Consider the following 19,511-nt stretch of genomic DNA (forward strand, 5'->3'; position numbering starts at 1 on the left):
AATTCCACTTACCAAAGAGAAAAAAAAGTTTTATATCCGTTATTCCACACCAATCACTCAATCACAAATTGATTTTACAATTTTTCTTTTAATTAATCAATTCATGAATAGCTCCATTTGATTTATTTTGCATAAATTAATTTAGAAAAAGGAAGATTTCAAAAGAGGTAAGACACGGCATCAAATATTTATTCTTTCAAGTTAGCTTTAAGTTTAGGTCTTTCTTTTAAGTTTTTTTCATTTCTTTTTTCTTTAAGTTTAAGTTTGTTGAAACCTGCTTTTTACCTTGAATTTTATTAAAACCATTTGAAAAACTTAAACCGAAGCTATTAATGAATCAATGATTTTCACTAGTGACTCCCTTTTATTTCGATATTCCATTACTTAGTACATGGTATCGATAGGACTGTCGGGAAACCTGGAACCACTTTCCACATTTTAGCGGTGACTCAGCTTTGACATTGATTGGCAACATTTTGAATTTTCCCTCCCCTTTTGCTCATTCATACTAGCCGTCTATACAGTAATAGATCAATAGATAAAGGATCATTGTGACAGTGCCTACATTCATCCGATTATTTCCCCCTACTAATTGACTTCTCTTTGATTATTGTTCTGAATATTTTATTGGCTAATAAATTGTTTTGCGAATTCGCTACTTCAGTTGCAATTCAAGGTTCACTTTACTTTAAAAGCAATACTTCACCGAAGTAAGTCTTTCTCTTTGCAATGATATTTCGATTCAGTTTTCCTTGGGATTCCATTACGACAAAACTTTCGCAACAGGGACAGCTTTGGCTTGCTTTAAGGTTTACTTTGTAAAAAGTAGTTTCAAAAAAATTTAAGTTTCGAATTTCTTTGAAATTCCATATTAAACCACAAAGGTCAATTTTACTTCATGCTCTATTGCTGTGGAGTTTAGAAAAAAGAAATCTGTGGATCAGAAGATCTTTCCGCATAATTAAAATTATCATAGCGTCATCAATGAATTTTAGAACACCTTTATTGTTATTGGCTATCTCTGTACACTTTTCTTCTTCCCGTTTTCTTTTCTGCGGGGCCGTGATGTTTTGGATGTATTCTAATCATTCCTCATTGACCGATTCGAGAAGGCCAATGTTCATCTCGAGACGTATCATCTCCCTGACAATTCTTGTTTTGACTTCTAATGTTGACATAATTCTTCTCTTACTTATTCTCTGTGACAAAACTATTTGCTACTAGCAAAGTATTTTTGGCTCCAATGAGAAAAACGAGAAGACGATAAACTTCCAACATGAAGCATTTAAACAATATTGAATCTTTTCAAACACTGGATCATTTTTTTTTAAACAAAAAGTAAATGAGTAAATAAATAAACAAACACATAGTTTTGTTGACATCATATTCTATAACCTTTCCCTAAACAAATCGATTAAAAAGCACAGATGGGATTTCAACAGAAACAAAAACTAAAACTAAATTAGAAAGGAAAATTCAGGATTCCATGAAAAATTTGTGGTCATATAAATGTATCATTTGGATTTAAGAAGAAAAAGAGTGCCAGAAAGGATTACAAACCAAACAATACATTTCAATTTTCGATGTCCTCATGTGTTATCTCCACATAACAATTGTCAGGAAGAGAATTTTTCGGTGATATTTGCCCGCTCACTGTTTTTTTTTGTGTTGGAATTTCGTTTTACTCCTATTTATTGTCATCTATCCTAGCCTCAGCGATGACAACAGTAGTTCCATTTGAATTTTGAAGTGCTATGCAGAAGCTCATTTTGCAGTTTTGCCAAAGACATTAAATGTATAGCTGAAGTTTTGTTAGCTAAGTTTTACCAGTGTGGTTTCCTTTTTAACTAACATGTTGAATCATTGCTGAGATCATGTTGTGGCTTAAAGAAAATGATATGGCAATGCGATTAAAGATGTAAATTAAAATAGTAATTGTTTCATTTTTCTAAATCAAGATTTTTAATCACAGAAATCCACTGTCGAAAACACAACAGTCAACCTTGCATATGTTTATTTTTTTCTTTTCGATGTAATTTCAAACCACAGAATGAGTGATCTTCTTCGGAGATCCGGTGCTGTTGGCACACATTTTATTCCAGTCTGCAGCAAATTTCAACTTTTATACTGCATTTCCCGGAATTTATTGAGAACTTTTCCGAAATGAAGAGATGAAGATCAAAAAACTTGACATTTCATAGTTAGTAATTGAAGAATACCGGAAACATCGATGTTTTATATGTAATCATCGATGAGATATGAAAGAAGATATTTTTCTATGATTTGGATTTTGGTAGGAAATATGAAAATTATACTTTAACTCATCCTTAAAAAATATTACTCTCTTATTCGGTATCAAATTGAACAACTGGATCATGACAAAAGGTTGCATATAACCGTTTTGGTTATTGAACGGGTAGAAGCAATAAGGATATCCAAATTTTGGGTATTGTACTATCGTTACGTTTATATTCTCTCCCTTAAAATGAAAAAATTGAAATAAATTGAAAACTGACCGATAGGCGTACTCGTGGTCGTTCTTCTATGCATACCTATACGAGAGCCATGATGAAACTTGCATTTATTTGTCACCTTTTTTGATATTCCGTTAAACTTTACTATCAGATATTGTTCTCGTGCTAAAGGTCACGTCTAATTACAGAGTTGCTATTGCAGTTAGTTATTAGTTAAAAACCACAACAATTTATAAGGGTATTGACAACGACATAAGCAATGACGTCAAACTCTGCAAGGCATACAAAAGTAAGCTTGTGAGGTGACACTTCATTATGTGATGAAGTGATAAAGCGGAGTAGTTGGAATGGTTGGAATTTAAAGTTTAATCAGCATCATTAAAAGTGGTACCATGATAGAGCACTGAAAAAACATTCGGTCATCATTGCAGCAAACTGTTGCATTCGGTACTTGACCGCATATTTTATTTGTTTCAAAATTTAGCGAACTGTTAGTAAACAGGTCATATATTGGACGTTCTGGGTAATATCCAAATAACTAAATTACGAACAGTTGAATACTAAAGATCTAGATAGTAGATTACTTTTTGCACAATACAGAACTTTTTATTTTTGCATCATAAAGAAATGCGGTTGTCATTAGACTCAGAATACAAAGTTACAAGATAAAATAAAGCTTCCGTTCTAGTGAAAAATTCTGGTAGCAGGTTGTTTCATGGATTTTCAGTCTTAAATTCTAATTTTCTCTTAAATGAAAAACTCCATCAATTGGTGATCAAACTAACATCCTATGAATAAAACGGTACATAATTTTGTTCTTTAAACAGTTGTTTTATTGGAGTAGTTCTCTACCAATAAAAATTAGAAAAACGTGCCTTATTTATACGTAGCATAACACAAGGTGTACCAATATCGTATCCAAATTTAGTGTTTCTAAAAAAACTGTTAAAGTTATCAAATCAAACAGAAAGGAATCTTATTCTCTTCAAAATGATTGGTAATTTTGGCACGATAGCTATGTTTTAAGATGGCATACACGAATATCACCCAAACATATCACTTCAAAATTATCATCTAAAATCAGACTTGCAATAGACTGATTATCCAAAGTCAGTTGGTTATATGGTTTCATTTTACTGCTTGGGAGTTTCTGAGATATTTATTTCACCATCCTTCAACACTGCTTAAAATATGCCAGATAGAAACGTCTAATTTATGAAAATTACTAAATAAATCATCGCATGATTCAAACTTTCAGTCTGATGCCGTCTTTTCTCGCACAAATACAAAGAGATTTAAATTTAATACGACACTGATCTAATATAATTGAAAAATAGAAAACTTTCTTGTTTAAAGCACAAGCACCGTAACCGTAATTCTCATCTGCGTTGGCTGCATCTGTTTTGCAAAAATGTTTTACTGGCTTTCCACCCACGTATGGCACAACTGTTTTCTTGCAATCTATTTTGAATTTGTTGGGGATCATTTCCATTTTTGCATATTCTAAATTTTGATAGATAATAGGGAGAGCATGAAAACACTTTAAATTCATTTAACGCAATGATTTACCATACAGAATTCTCCGCAACCTTCGTTCATAGAAAGCATACGATGAGGGATCATTAGTATTCCATTTGAAAACATTTTGTTCTTTTTCATGCTCCGCTTTCGGGGTTCAAAGCCAATGCCTGAGTAAAGTATTGATTTAAAAATACAACACACATTTGGAGTTAAAACATAATTAGTAACAACAGCAATCATAACTCCAATTCATCATTATAAACTAGCACTCTACATGCAATTCTACAAATTTTAATGGTTTCGAAATCATCTAGAAGTCTTTTAAAAAAATCATTGATAATAATACCTGGCACACCACCAATGAAAGTAGTCTCGCCATAGTACACTGGTGCATCTCGGGTGGTGTATAACATTATATATATGCCCCCTGTCACCAGTAACGCAAGAAAAATGTATATGCATAGCAAATATAAGATCGTAATAACTGAATTACTATTCAGTTATTTTTATTCAGTTTTTTTATTTTTATTATTCAATTATTATTCAGTTTTTTCTCGTTATCATGATCATTATTGTTGTCATCCTTATAGCTGTAGCTATCATTACGAAAAATCCCAATTTACCAGCTTTCAACTTATCTCGCTCTATTCCGTTATATCATCTCATGTATTTTTTAAAAATTGCGCAAAATTAATCAGTCGACAACTTCATAAGTTATTAGTTTAATCATTATGACGTACTCCATGCGCTTATTGTACGATTACATACATAACCATCATGATAGATGAATTCCATAATAGATCTCATAAAATTTTTTCTTTCTCGTCCATTATTTTCATGTTCAATGTGCGAATCGTGTGATAATTCCGCTGATCTGAATGAACTGAGGCTAATTAGTTGGAGCTAGTATGCTACTACGAAACGTATGAGTGATCTACTTTTCAGCACTAAATCGCTAACAACCGAAAAAAAAAATGTCAGTTTGAAGCTAGCAATTTAACCGTAACGCTTACAGCAGCTATGCCTTTATCTGGATGGTGTTTGTGTCACAGAGTAAACTGAACTGAGGCCATCCTTTTCATCAAATAAATTTATTTACATTTTGAACAAATTGACTAAAAAATATAATAATAAAGTGTAATACACGTCAACAGCTGCGGCACCGTTGGCACTGACCACAGCAGTGCTTGGCGTTTTCTTCTTTGCATTAGCTCTCTTTTCGGCCTTCTTTTCTGAAGTTGGTATTTGCTGCTGCATTTCTCTTTCATCATTACTGCCATTCTTTCGAAACTTTTCTTCAGTTCCAACCTCTCTGTCTGAAAAAATAAAACTAATGTAAAAAGGAAAAGGATTTGGTACAAAAAGAATAATTGGTCAGATTTCAGTTCATCAGCTTTGGCAATTAACTAGTTAATCATAATGGTGGAAGGATTATTTCAGTTTACACCTTTTTCTCTTTTTTTCAACATAGCCTCTCTCTCAGATTCGCCTTTCGCAGACAATCTCGCCATCTATACAATGAGTAAAAGATGAAAATGTCTGGAATGACCGATTTACCTCTCCTTCATGGATTTATATTTGTGGTAAGTTATTTGCATGTTACTTTATTTATTAATCGGAAAATTCGTATTCACTTATAGCTGTTTTAGGACGATGTATTAAAGGTATTCCGGGAAGTTTCAGGACAACCCTAACACCTCTTGTACATCTAAAGCATCTGCTCATTTAATGAATTATTTTGCAGTGATAATATTATAGTGCCTCAGTGCTTTTCACATGAATACCGCAGACAGACCTCAGACGTACTAAGTCCTTTTTCCAGTGCTGCACTCCCCAAGAGGCCCCGTTCACCCGATTGCCTACCACCTTGGAACCCCGCTAAGCGCCTTCAATTTCGTGATATTGGGCTGTTATCTGCTTAATTATTCATGATCCTTTTGGCACGATAACGGTTAATGGTCATGGATCGATGGTGGCTTCAACTAGTATTGCTATTGCCGTTCCACGGTTAGCCTCTAGGGTGTGGTGGGGCGGGGTCCTCGGTGTTAGAGAAGCAGTCGAGTTGCCATGTTTTAGCTTTAAATGTTATATGAGGAGAGGTTTGGTATTCTCCCATTCCTGTGCTTCATAATATTTTGTTTGTTTTCGCAGTTATTGAAGACAGGAATTATTTTTCTTTTTAATGACAGTTTGCGAACTAATTTATACGGGAAATCATGAAGAGGACAAAAGTGTTCGTACAAGTCGAGCGCTGTTTCCAAAAAGATAAGAAAACTGTTAAAATCAGTCTGTTTTACAGAAGATTGTTAGTTATTAGTGCGAATGTCATACGCGTATCTCTTCAAATATATTATAATAGGAGACACAGGTATGGCCTTTTTTCCAACCATTTTTCTCATATTTATTTGGATTTCCGTATTTTGGGATTCTATCCTGAAGAGACCGATTTCTGTTTTGCGTTTCAGGAGTGGGGAAGTCATGTCTCCTGCTTCAGTTCACCGACAAGCGCTTCCAACCTGTACATGACTTGACGATCGGTATGTCATTTGAAATTAATTTGAATATTTGTCATATCTATTGCTTGTCAGTTATCTAGTCTGATGATAGCTATCACCATATGTCAAACGATACTAAAGTGAGCATATGTATTCTTTCAGTGGTTGTATATTTTAGTCCATTATGGCCGGTAGCATGGGTATGGTCATTCATATAGTTATTGCACCATACAGCACAATACAGTGCTTAAGAGATATTATTTTTTGAAAGGCAACCATTGTTTCGCTTTTAATTTTCTAAGACTCTTATTGGTCATAGTTAATCCGAAATCAAAATTCCAGGTGTAGAGTTTGGCGCTCGAATGATTACCATCGATAGCAAACAAATTAAGCTACAGATTTGGGACACAGCTGGTATGTTTATTGCCCTAATTTTTTCCCTTATTTTATTTGAAATTACAAGCCTTTGAACAGTCCATCTGGGTAGTTGCGAATTTTTAATGATTTCCAGGTCAGGAATCTTTCCGTTCAATAACGCGCTCATATTATCGTGGAGCAGCAGGCGCACTTCTTGTTTATGATATAACACGGTAATGGTTTGGTATGATCAAATTCAGTCACATTATAGCCCATTTTGTTTTTTGATGGAAGCTGTTAAAATATATGATGCTTTTTAGGCGTGATACATTCAACCATCTGGCTTCTTGGTTAGAGGACGCACGGCAGCATTCAAATTCTAATATGGTTATTATGCTTATCGGGAATAAAAGGTTGTATTCGAATTTCAAACTGATTTTAATTCACTGGAAGGTTTACTGATATTGCCAAAAACGATACGTTCAGTCATTAATGCAGCTTCTTCCTCGTTGATAGCAAGAATGCTTGCTAAGCATTACCGTACATACTTTTTACGAAAAAGGTTTCATGCCAACATATAATGCTGTAATTTGGATGGCTTAGTTTGCGAAAAGGCAGTAGTGTTTTGTTAACGAAACTGGAGCTTCTTGAATGTTTATATAGCGTAATATGCCACTGCAGTGAAGTCGCAATTGAGATTGAGCGAAGATTTTAAATTAAGCAGTGAAGAAAACTTCGTTGGAATTCCGTTGATACAAAATATAAACCGCAATTATTCAGTTTGAAATTCCCTTATTGTTTGCATATTACCACTATCGCCATTTCGTTTTCTTTTTTTCTGATTCAAAACAGAAGCACTTCTGTTTGTTTCTTATTATTCTATATAACCAAAAGAGAGTAAATGTGCTCTTCCAATCTTTTTGAAAAATGATTCATATTGTTTCGATAAATAACTTTGCAGTGATTTGGAAGCGCGACGGGAGGTGAAAAAGGAAGAGGGGGAGGCATTTGCACGTGAGCATGGTCTGATTTTCATGGAAACATCTGCAAAAACTGCAGCAAACGTGGAAGAGGTCGCATATTTTTGTTGTATACCTTCATATCTTAAACATAGTTATTTGGAAGATGTTTTAGTTATTTAATTTCAGAAATTGTTTAGGATTCTCACTTTCAGGCATTCATTGATACTGCTAAAGAAATTTATCGGAAAATACAGGAAGGCGTTTTCGATATCAATAATGAAGTGCGTTTTAAGAACTTTGAAAGTTTTTAACACTATGATAATACGATAGCTCACCATGATTGTCCAGCAGTATAGTAAAATACATTTCGTCATGCGATTGCGTGAAATATTTTTTTCGAAGCTTAGTTACAGTTATAACTAGCGGTAATTAGGCGAAAGTTGTTAAATTCTTTCCTTTATTTATCCAGAATTAAGTTGTCGATCTTTAACTCACAGTTCTTGATTTAAAAGAACTGATTTAAAAGATGTACTGCTGGCAGATAGATGGTATTACATAATTCATGAATAATTCTCGTTCGAAATTCTCAGCTTCTCCCTTTTGTCTGCAGTGCTAGATGTTCATTTCTATACTCCATGGCTAGTGTGTTCATATTTTTTCTTGGTGTTACAGGCAAACGGTATCAAACTTGGACCACAGCATTCTCCAAGTTCACCCAATTCTCCTAGTGGTAATCAGGCACTAGGAGGTCCGAACGGTTGCTGCTGAAATCTAATCGGGCAGACTCCATTATATGTTGTGTAATCCTTCTATATGAATCAAAAAGAAATGTCCAATGAAATTTAAGTTTCTAGTCAATCTTATTTGCTTGAATGTTGATTTCAAAATATTTTCCCAAAAAGGTTGTTATATTTAGTCAAACATATTATCCTTGAAATGTTTTCTAAAATGAAATTCTATCGCCGTTCTGGGAGCACAAAGACTTTGATCCGTGTTGTGTAGTTGGGTTGCACACTTGCATTTCTTGCTTTTTCTACGTTTATGTACATAATTTAGTGATCCTGTGAAGTGAGTTTTGATTTTAAACTAAACCAATTCAATTTACCCTTCATTGTGTTAAAGCAACTTTCACTAAGGCAGAATATTTTTACTGTCATACTATCATAAATTCAGCATGTTCTTTGGTGTATATCGTTTCTGTTTTCTTGCTATTAGTTGTTGATGTTTTCTTCCTGACTTAATGAGCAGAATGGTTCTCTTTTTCCATTCGCCAGAATTTTAATTTGAATTTACCATTCAAACTTCTCTCATGATATTCGTGTTCTTCCTTGTTTTAGTTTTTTTCTTTAAATCGAAATGTCCATTTTATTTTAGAGTCCAATTCTTTCTTTCTGATTATATATGTGTTCTTTTCGTTTTTGTTCTTTCTAGTGCTCTTCTATATGTGTATAAAATGAATTTTTCAATTTGATGTGGACTTTTCATCCTCAGTACCGGATCCTTTTTCAGCACTGGTTTTTAATGTTGTTGAGTTTCCAGCGCACCCAAACAAGCAGAGTTTGGGAAATTAATGTGTTTTTTGTGTTTTTCAGCATTGAATGAATTAACAAGTATCAATAACCTACTGGCAAACAAGGATGCTTCGTTGCTAGCAGTAGTAAGATTTCGTTGAGCATTTTGTAAGGTTGGAATTTTGCAAAAGGAATTTGGGTATAATGAATCATCACTGATATAGTTTAATGGATTACAGCGACAGGTAAAGTGCTCGGCAGAACTTCCACCATCAGAAAGAATCCATTTTATTTCTTCTCACGGTTCAACATTGGTAGGATTCATTTATTCGCTTTTTAACAAATTATAAAACGGCAATGAAATACTGCAAATGTAAATTTCGAAGAGCCGAACGGTTTTTAGACTCTTGGTTGTAAAGCATGTGAAGTATGTAAGCACTTTCCATTATTTATTAGATGCATTGTTTATTACGTAAAATGGATCGAATAATGGAGGCGAAACAGTGAGTTTAACTTCTTTGCTATTCTGTTGGGCTGTTATTCACATCATTTTTATATCGTTTTTTGTTTTGTAATCCTTCCGGCAACAAAAACTGTATTTTTAACAATGCGACCGATTTTCGAAAGAAATGAAATTTACATTTTGTCGCTGTTTAGTTTTTTTAAGGGATGAAATTGAGTTCGTAAAATTCGTTAAGATACTGAATGAACATGACAAGTTGTCAACAACTCCCGATCCTACCCGTTTATATTTTCTGTGACAAGGAGACCAGATACGAGTGTAATTTCTCCTTAGATCTGAAGAGACATGAAATAATCCTCCAAATCATTCAAAGTAAAAGGTTAATAAGTGCATTGGACATCCGTTTGATTAAAATTTACGCCACTTTCTATTGGCATTAATTTTAGTGCTAATTTTTGAAAATCTTCAATTTATAAAATATCGTTAAACGTTACACTTCTAGCTCCTCTTGGTCACCGCAACAAAAAAGTACAACTGATGTTTTCGGAATCTTGGGTGGAATTTTTGATCTCGCAAAATTCCAATGTTTCAAATCCTAAAGGTCACTTATCCTTTTATATCTTCCAGATCGCCATCTGTATAATCCAACCGATTTCCTAAAAAATGTGGCAGTGGTGATGTTGAATTATTGAAACCATGCTTTGATATCTGTTAAAAACTTTTTTCATTTTGAAACTTGAAGGTAAGGTTTAGGCATCCAGCATTTAAAAACTTATAATCTTCGTAACTTCTCATTACTTATTTGTCATCATCACAACGACCTAGACCTACCTTACAACTGTCAAACTCTTAAACTGGATTTTCATAATAAATGAGATGTTGTTTACATAAATGCACATACATATAGCAGCTGGACCAATGCTCTGACTAGTGATAATGAGTTTACTAGAAGGAATAGTTATATAATTGATAGATTCCCAGAGGTATATTTTCATGCTATGTCTGACATGCAAAAAGAGACATACAATGCTAAATATCCAATAATTCTGCTAATTTAATATAGTCTTAAAATAATTACTCTCTTCCAAACTTCAAAGATTTCTTTCTAATGAGAGGAAATTAAATCCATCTAAACCAATACAACATAAGATTACGATCTTACAAATATCGTACATCGCACTGACACAATAAGTAGTTGGTACATTTCCTTCGGTTTTCTGTAACTTAAAATAGCAACATTTTCTACACTTCTCATCTACCACTTTGTAAATTTCAATTTTAACACCTCAACTTTAATTAATTCCATCAAATTTTTACATTCAAGAGAAGGAAAAAATTCTTCAAAAAGAAAAACATGGGATTTCAAAGAATGTTCTTTGATCTATTAAATTAGGTCCCTTTGCATTTTTGGGTGTAATTGATGTTATGGACAGAAAAAGCGTGTTTAACCAACAAATGTTAGTCACGAGATGGGTTGGTTGTCTGTTCAACAACGCACACTTAATTTTACCCCATGTGATTTCCTGCTTTATGCAGTAATGTGTAAACTGTTGAAAAAAAGGATTATTACAATTTATTCCTGATATTTTAAAAGGAATTTTACTAAATTCAATCTTTCCATTCACATTTTTATGTTTTTTACTTCTCAAAACTCATATCATTCTTTAGTTGGAAAGACAATCATGAGAAATTAATAATACCATTTGTGGAATTATTGAATTATCAGTGTAACGTTACTCCATTTCTCCATCCTTATTATATTCATTAATTAATCCGAATCAGATTTTCTGATGTATTTGACCGGCTTAGATATTCTTTATGATTTAAGAATAACGAAAGCATCTCAACTAGTGGCTAAATGAATTCAAGCTAAATGATACAAAAAATCCTTTCCTATTTGAATCATCTATATGTAAAATTCACATTATCTTAAATTAAAGCAAATATCGTTTCCTTTGTTTAGATCATCACTCAATCATTCGTTTCAAAACAAAAACATTTTCACTAGGATACTAAGATGAAAACAAGGCTTCATTTTTACTGGGACATTAGGATGAAAACAAAAGCTTCATCTTTACACCAGGATGAAGCAAGAAATTCCTCTTCACTAGGACATTAGGATAAAACAACACTGGGACACTAGGATTTTGTTTTGCTCTTAAAAGTTGGGAAGTGTAAAGATGAAATACACTGACATAAGCTGTGAGAAGAGTTTTTCAGTTTTCTATTACTCCAATCAGATGTTTGTTATGATCTGTAGAACTTAATTAATCTGCATATAATTCTCTTTTTATCTCACTAAAAAAAAAAACTGACTTATTCAGATTGGTTCAGGTTTGATTGTGGTATCGAATTTAATTATCATTCCTCGATCGAACATGTTTTCATCATTCTATCGAGTTTTATGTCAGACTGGTGATAAGGTTAAAAACAAGATTTAATTATTTACAATAAATGATACATATGATAAACTCATTTATTCAATGGATCAATGGAAGTGCAAAGAATATTTTGTGTATTTCATTGTAAAAATTCTTAAAGACTGATAATTCAATTTGTAAAAAGAGTGGGATTAAATTCACTCCACATATGAATATGAATTGTAATGAAATGATTTAACAAAGTCCATCATGATTTTCAATCAAAAATTACAAATTATTTGTTACCATAAAGTGGCCTCAAGAAATGACAATATTTTCTACAACTTTTTCCTCAATTACTAATGATTTTTCCTTTTTTTTTTTTGTTTTAAACTGTTTTCTTCTTCATTCTTAGACTGCTTCAGTTTCTCTCCTTAGATGAAGTTAGCTGACCTTGTATCAACAAGTGGGAAATATTTACTATCAGTTTAATTATTTATTTTAATTTAATTATTTATCAATCATTTATGCAAAACGGTCGAACTTTTGCAGATAGTTTATCCGCGGTTGCCATCATTTGCTAAAGAATTCTGGAATCATGAAGCAGGTCCTAAAACGATATTTTTTTGGGCACCAACCTTTAAATGGTGTTTGGTGCTAGCTGGATTGGCTGATTTACAAAGGCCTGCCGAGAAACTTAGCATTTATCAGGTTTATTCTTTGCTTCTTTTCTGCTACGCCATATATTTATAAATTCCTCTTGCTTCTCTGTTTCAATCGTCCAAAGTTCGAAGGTCCAATGTTAGCATGTCATCTGTTAATAAGCTTTAACAAGTTAAACTCATCTATGTCAACTTCAGTCAACAGAAGTGGCTTGTCTCTTTGCAACTTTTTTTGTTTTTTTTTTGGAAAAACCAAAATATCTAGCAAAGAGCGTACTATGCCTTGAAGAAAACAAAAATATGACAGTAAAAAGATGTTTAATACCTCAGTGATGAATTGAAATTGCTAACAAAAATATGAAGTGATATGCTGGATATGAATGTTTCCTGACTTTAGATCATAAACCAGGCTTGTATGCTTGCTTAGTTCGAGATGTCCGGTATGTCTCGATACAAACTTTTCCATCCAACTTATTAATTTTGTAATTTACATTACAGAACACAGCACTCTGTATGACCGGATTAATATGGATGCGTTATAGTTTCTCCATTCGACCAATTAATTACAATTTAGCGAGTGTTAATTTTTTTGTCAGTACTATTGGCTTATACCAATTATCGAGGAAATTTAAATATGATGTCTGTTTTTCAATTAGCCGGACTTTTTTTCTATAAAAAAGTGATGCACGTGGTTATGTAATGTAGACTGAAGAATAGATAGATTTTCAAATAAAATTTGGTTTAAATTAATTTTAAATTTAATTCATTATTTTTTAACTTGGTTTTAAATTTAATTAATGAACTTTTTCTAATTTTTATAAGTTCAAAAAAACAAAAGGCCAGAAAAAATCATGATTAATGTTACTGTAATCATTGTAATCATCAATGTTTTTATGATATTCGCTCTAATGCCATTCGATATTATCACAGAAAAGTTGCCCTGATTTTTTTTTCTTTTAAATAAAATATCCATTCTATTAATTTTGCTTTAAGTATTTCAGATGTCGCAGAAACAATTACCAGGACAAATTCAATCACAGTGTACCGATTAAATACAAAATAGAGAGATAGTGTGCTTCAATAGGATACATTACCGCATAATGTGCTTCAACAGGGAACGTCACGTCATTACCGCATAGCAGTTATTGTATATAAATTTTAATATTTGAGATATTTAATATTTGGATATTTCTTGATTTTTTTTCCAATTTTTATGTTTAATCTATTAATGACCGGTGAAAAAAGAGAGACAGGTTTAGATGTCACAATTGATTTAAATCTATTTTACTGATCTCTGTCTTACATCATTAACATTTCTATCGTTAACCATATTTTCAAATATGGAACTTCTTTATTGTGACCAATATATAGCTTGAAAAAATTTTGAAACTATTTCCATTACTTCCTTTCTTGGCCATCCATCTTCACTAATAAATTATCCAGTCTTCTAGCTTTATTTATTTCTTGGCTATTTATCTTCATTGACAACATATTATCCAATCTTCATTTGAAAATCTGTTGAATGTTTTCAAAGAGAATGAGAAAATAAATGGGAATAAATGGCACAGTTTCCTATCATTAATTTTTTCAATTATTTTTGATTTTTCATTTCCTCGCAAAATTAATATTGCGTTCTTTTCTTTTTCAAAAAGAAAAGAAAAAAAAGACCAAATTTCAATTAGTCCAAAGTCGAGAACTGTAAATGTTTGGTGATAAGTCATATGAAAGATTAAAAATGAATGTTAAAAAGGAAAACAAATTCACAACCTTGCAAAGTTTTTTTTTTTAATCGCGCTTTAAATCTTTGATTTAAATTCGAGAATTTTTTTAAATTCTAAAATCTTTTTTTCAGATTTTTTACTTTATTTCAGGTAATTCCTGTTATTATTTTCTCATCTCCTTTTTTTTGTTAGTCATAGCTTTTGCTTACATTGTAATTTTCATTTTTAAAAGCGAAATTTCAATTTTTCTATATGTTTGTTTAATTGTTATGCATCGAAGTTTGTCCTTTTCATATTTACTTCGCAACATTATTGTTTTCTTTTTCACTTTAATACCCTACAAATCTACCTGTTGTTTCAGGTTGTTGAACCTATAAACTTATCATTTCCGGTTATAAAACTGAAATTAGCTGTTAGTATTTGTAAATGATGCAATTATTTATGCAGCTCGTTTACTCTTTTTTGCTCTTTTTTCTTCATTTTCGTACCTAAACATGTAGAAATGTGCATTAGAGAATTGTTCCGATTCCGATTCCGATTCCGGTTTTGTCTAACTTCATTTCATTCTCTTCGTATTTGCTTATAAATTCATACTTAATTTATATTAAAATGAAATTTTTGTAGTTTTCTTGTGTATTAATTCGAAAGTAAAGGAGAAATTCGTTTAACGCTAAAAGACCGAAAACTTTCGTTCATTTTCGGTTTGAATTAAATATTTGTCAATTCTATATACATGGAAAAAACTCTAAGAAGAAAGTTAAAGTAACTGGATGATTGCTTGAATCAAAGCCAAAATAGCCTGATTCTGTGCACCAACCACCAGAAACATTTGCTCTATTAACATCTTTAACTTTATTATTTAAATCAAAGGTTTAGCCTGAAATATGATATTTTTTTCCATTAGCCAAACAATTTATATGTCTAGTTAATTAACTTAGTCCCAATTATTCTTCAGTGGCTTAGTGAATAAATAGTGTAGAGTTTGTCAACTAATTAAACTGTAATAAATTTCATCTTAGTGAAACATTATTTCATTTGTCTGTTCGTAAATAAAAGTAGACGTACAAAAAGCCAAATGATGTCATATAACAATTAGAAATTGCTATTGTAATCTTAATTGATTTCAGTCATGATTGAATTGTTGCCACAACATTTAAAAATGAAAATAAAAAAAAAAGCGACAAGTTTGTTGGTCCAAAGTTGACATTTAGTTTAACAAATATGGTTATTTCTAATTAAGATTAATTTTCGATTATTACCTTCATTGATATTTGATCATTATCTTACTTAATGATTGCATTTATCAAACATACTGTAACACAGAGAATGATTTGACAATATTTAACCTGAACAGGCTTCGCTTTCATAAACAATGGTCTCTTCATCATTTACCTATTCATTACATTAATAACAAAAAGTGTTTAGCGTTTAAAAATCTCTTTCCCCTTAGTTATTTATTGTTTTAAATTTACTTTTGCAAAGTGAGATGAGATGTTTGGTTAGTTATATCTGTTGCTACTTTATCTGACAATTTGCACATCGAGGATGACTTAAAATTAAAAACAAACAAAATTCGCCGTTCCACCGAAATTTGCCTTTAATTTTCTGATAGCAAATACTAATGTACTTTACCGCGACCTCTCATCGATCATTCTCTCTCCTTCTTCTCTTTTATGTCTTCCAATAGAATTTTTGCTTAAATTCTTATTTCTTTTTCGAGTTTTCCCTTCTCAGGAATGATTTCACCATCTTTTTCAAATCAATCGTCTCCACTTCTTCTGTCATCAAAAAGAAATGACATGAAAGAAATGATAATGGCTTTGGGCGGTAAACAAATATGCAAATTCCAGCTCAACTCATGAATCTGATACATAAATTTCTGGACTGAGTCTGTTATATATATTTTATCAATTTTCTTGGACACTTTTTCATCAAGGTGTAATTTCGTCTTGATTCCTTACCTTCCGGTCCCTTCCCATTGTTCCTGTCTCATATTCACTTTCCTTTCCACAGAACGTACTTTATCATCGTACAGTGATAATGTAAAGCAAGAGAGAGAGGGAAAGATAGAAGAGAGAGGGAAAGATAGAAGGAAAGCTATGATAATTTTTGATAATTTTTGACTGTAATAATTATCAATTTGAATAGTTTAAATAACTTCAGAACAAGATAATTTTGAAATTCAGATTTTTTTTTCGCTTTTTTTTTTGGATAGAAAATGTGAGAGGACAACTTATAACGTTTAAATTAATGAAAGGAAAGTTTCTCTAGACTATGATATCCTTTGCCAATTAATATTTCTTTCATTATTAGCTGACTTTATGTCATCCATTATCAAGAGATCTAATCCATTCCCAAACAATCATTCCTATTATCACAAATGAACTAAACATCATTAGAACATTGTTTATATTATTAATTTTCCATCTTTCATCAAGTCCCATTCAAATAATTCTTGTCCATAATTAATGTGTCAAAAGTACTCAAATTTCACTAAATTGATTGATTTTACTTTATTTTACCTACCGAAATTACCGAAATTTTTTAATTTTCAATCCAATCATTTTTCATATATTTTATTTTTCCATCTTAACATTGAAGAATTCAATTAGAACTTTAAAATTCTTCATCTATAAATAATTAAAGAAAAGTATCGAAATTTTTGCAAAGAATTATAAAAGTAAAATTAAAAATCTGGTAAACATTTTAATGATTGACCACTGTTAGTGCAAGATTCATAGTTGGGGATTTTCAACTTTCAAACTTTGAAAACTATTCTATCTAAAGCATTTCCTCTAGACTTTAGATCAGATGGCTATTCCAGAATTGGACAAAGATCTAAACTAAAACCTTAGGATAAATCCACTAATATACGATTCCTTTTTAACGATAAGAGCTAACAAACCGGAAAAAGAAGCAAAGATCACTTGTTGAATTTTGTTAATATGTCATGACATAAACTAACTAACCTAAGATTATATACTAGTATAGAAAAGTATTATAAATCGATTTTATCTTTCAAATTACCAAGTATACTGTCTTATACTTTAACTTCCACTTGTCAATTATAAACTGAAATGAATTATAGTTATTATTGAATGTTACTTACCAATTACCTGACAACAAATTAAATTTCATCTTCTAATTTTGCTCAAAAATTTCTACCCATCATCATTTCATGTTGTTCATTTGTCATACTTTCATCTCAAGTTTTCTTTTTCTGGCGCAGTTCCATTCGTAAATTCCTGTTATTTTCATCTTTTCTATGATTTACTTCTCTTTTTTTTTTTAAAAGAAACTAAAAACTGAAACTGTTGGCTTCTAAATGATATTTAATGCTATAGCTACCCATTGCGTCACTAATGATCTCCCAATTTTATGACACTCTTTGTCGATTCTTATCATTCACATTAAATTATTAATATATTTATTGAAAAGGAGAAACCTTTCTATACTTGAAGCTATGTCCTGCATATGTGATCCACTTTGTAAAGCTGCTGATAAGGCAAGTATACTTCCCCATTCTAAAAGTATAATTTTATTTCAAAATTTCCTGTTCAAAACTCGAAATTTTAAAAGTTCAAAAAAGTAATATCTTGCTATCTTAACATAACGTAATGAAGATCGAGTGGATTAGCATTTCAGAATATTATATCTTATAACACCGCCAAAAATCAGTAATAATATTAAAAATTATCAATATTTCTATTTCAAATATTTTACATATCTCATTATTTTTAGCAGGTAATTGTTTGATTACTTAATCAATATATTGCAGATAATTTACCCGATTCTACCCGAATTCTTGAAAAAAACTTGGGATCATCCTGCGGGTCCCAAAACAGTATTTTTTTGGGGACCAACAATAAAGTGGTGTCTAGTATTGGCTGGTTTGGTTGATGTATTGCGACCAGCCGAAAAACTTAGCTTTTTTCAGGTAAGCATTTAGTCAATTTTTATGTCACCTAAAGTAATGGGAATAGTAGCAAATAACAACACTTCAGGCCTATCAAAACATCGATTAAATCCTTTTCCGTTTTAATTTTTCTAATATTCGAACACTAATTTAGATTCTCAAACATATTTCAATTTGAAAAAAGAAAAAAAAGGAAGAAACATATAATTTACATTTAAAGAATGTGGCGCTTTTTTTTACGGGAGGAATTTGGACACGTTATAGCTTTGCTATCACACCTGTCAACTATAATCTAGCAAGCGTCAACATGTTTCTCTGCGGAGTCGCCCTTTTTCAGTTAGCTAGGCTAGGCTATTACGAGGTTCGTTGCTTCATTATATTTGCTTAGTGTTAATTGAAACTAAATATACGGTAGTAAATAAGAATTGGTAATAAACCAAAGTAATACTTTACTTACACATGCGTTTTACTGCCCGGTAGGATGCTATTTACTGAAGCTAGACAGTTATGGTTCTATATTACTTTTATATTCCTCGTTAATTCCATTCCCTACTGTAAAGCTTACTTTATGAAGCATTTTTAGCATGTAACTAAAAATATTTAAATATCTCCCGATTCATTCTCCATTTTCTCATCGTTGCTTTATTTCAGGCATTTATAAGCTCTTCTGTGAATGCTACGGCAGTGAACATGACCAGCACTTAATCTCATCAATCATGCCCAGGTTCAGGCTCAGGCTCATTCTGAGATCAATCGTAGAAAGTATCAAATCAAAATGTTTGTATTTGTGTAGAACAGGATGTGAATTTAATTCATTCATTGTTTATTTTTGTATCCGACAAAGTCTTGCATGTATCAGATAAAATCTGTATATCACATTAAAATTTCAGTTTAAACTTCAATTTCTTGGTTCTAATTTAGAACATTCTTCTCATTTATGCGAATGAGATATATAATAAAAAGATGACATCTTAACAAACGTCATTCCAGCACTCGGAATTCCGAAACGAAAATTTTCCCTGTCCAATGATACAGCAGTACAATACTCTAAGGATGCTCTGAAATAATT

The 19,511-nt window shown here is 31.7% G+C and overlaps 4 protein-coding genes across 5 annotated transcripts; 3 read left to right on the forward strand and 1 right to left on the reverse strand.

Moving 5' to 3' along the window:
* Positions 1–4,022: 4,022 nt before the first annotated feature.
* On the reverse strand, positions 4,023–5,506 carry LOAG_16706 (hypothetical protein; the record flags this gene model as incomplete). Its single annotated transcript, XM_020449356.1, has 5 exons — positions 4,023–4,162; positions 4,342–4,479; positions 4,736–4,869; positions 5,140–5,311; positions 5,443–5,506. The coding sequence occupies 5 exons, from the start codon at positions 5,504–5,506 to the stop codon at positions 4,023–4,025; spliced, it is 648 nt and encodes a 215-aa protein (XP_020307122.1).
* Positions 5,507–6,288: 782 nt separating this feature from the next.
* LOAG_01691 (Ras-like protein Rab-2) lies at positions 6,289–9,256 on the forward strand. The gene is made up of 8 exons (XM_020445813.1): positions 6,289–6,363; positions 6,461–6,532; positions 6,833–6,904; positions 7,002–7,080; positions 7,168–7,260; positions 7,809–7,920; positions 8,022–8,090; positions 8,482–9,256. Exons 1-8 carry the CDS (start codon positions 6,318–6,320, stop codon positions 8,575–8,577), a joined length of 639 nt encoding a protein of 212 aa, XP_020303766.1. The 5' UTR covers positions 6,289–6,317; the 3' UTR covers positions 8,578–9,256.
* A 661-nt stretch (positions 9,257–9,917) lies between these two features.
* Positions 9,918–14,086, forward strand: LOAG_01692. 2 transcript variants are annotated; one of them, XM_020445815.1, is made up of 6 exons: positions 9,918–10,162; positions 10,411–10,525; positions 12,118–12,206; positions 12,696–12,854; positions 13,304–13,444; positions 13,807–14,086. In XM_020445815.1, the coding sequence occupies exons 3-6, from the start codon at positions 12,162–12,164 to the stop codon at positions 13,855–13,857; spliced, it is 396 nt and encodes a 131-aa protein (XP_020307123.1). In that variant the 5' UTR covers positions 9,918–10,162; positions 10,411–10,525; positions 12,118–12,161; the 3' UTR covers positions 13,858–14,086. The 2 variants fall into 2 exon arrangements, with proteins under 2 accessions (XP_020307123.1, XP_020303767.1); XM_020445814.1 differs by lacking the exons at positions 9,918–10,162; positions 10,411–10,525 and adding an exon at positions 10,247–10,384.
* Positions 14,087–17,989: 3,903 nt separating this feature from the next.
* On the forward strand, positions 17,990–18,426 carry LOAG_01693 (hypothetical protein; the record flags this gene model as incomplete). The annotated part of the gene is made up of 2 exons (XM_003137231.1): positions 17,990–18,035; positions 18,305–18,426. The coding sequence occupies 2 exons, from the start codon at positions 17,990–17,992 to the stop codon at positions 18,424–18,426; spliced, it is 168 nt and encodes a 55-aa protein (XP_003137279.1).
* Positions 18,427–19,511: the final 1,085 nt, after the last annotated feature.

The sequence above is a fragment of the Loa loa genome, assembly GCF_000183805.2.
Source record: "Loa loa unplaced genomic scaffold supercont3.14, whole genome shotgun sequence".
Lineage (NCBI taxonomy): Eukaryota > Metazoa > Nematoda > Chromadorea > Rhabditida > Onchocercidae > Loa > Loa loa.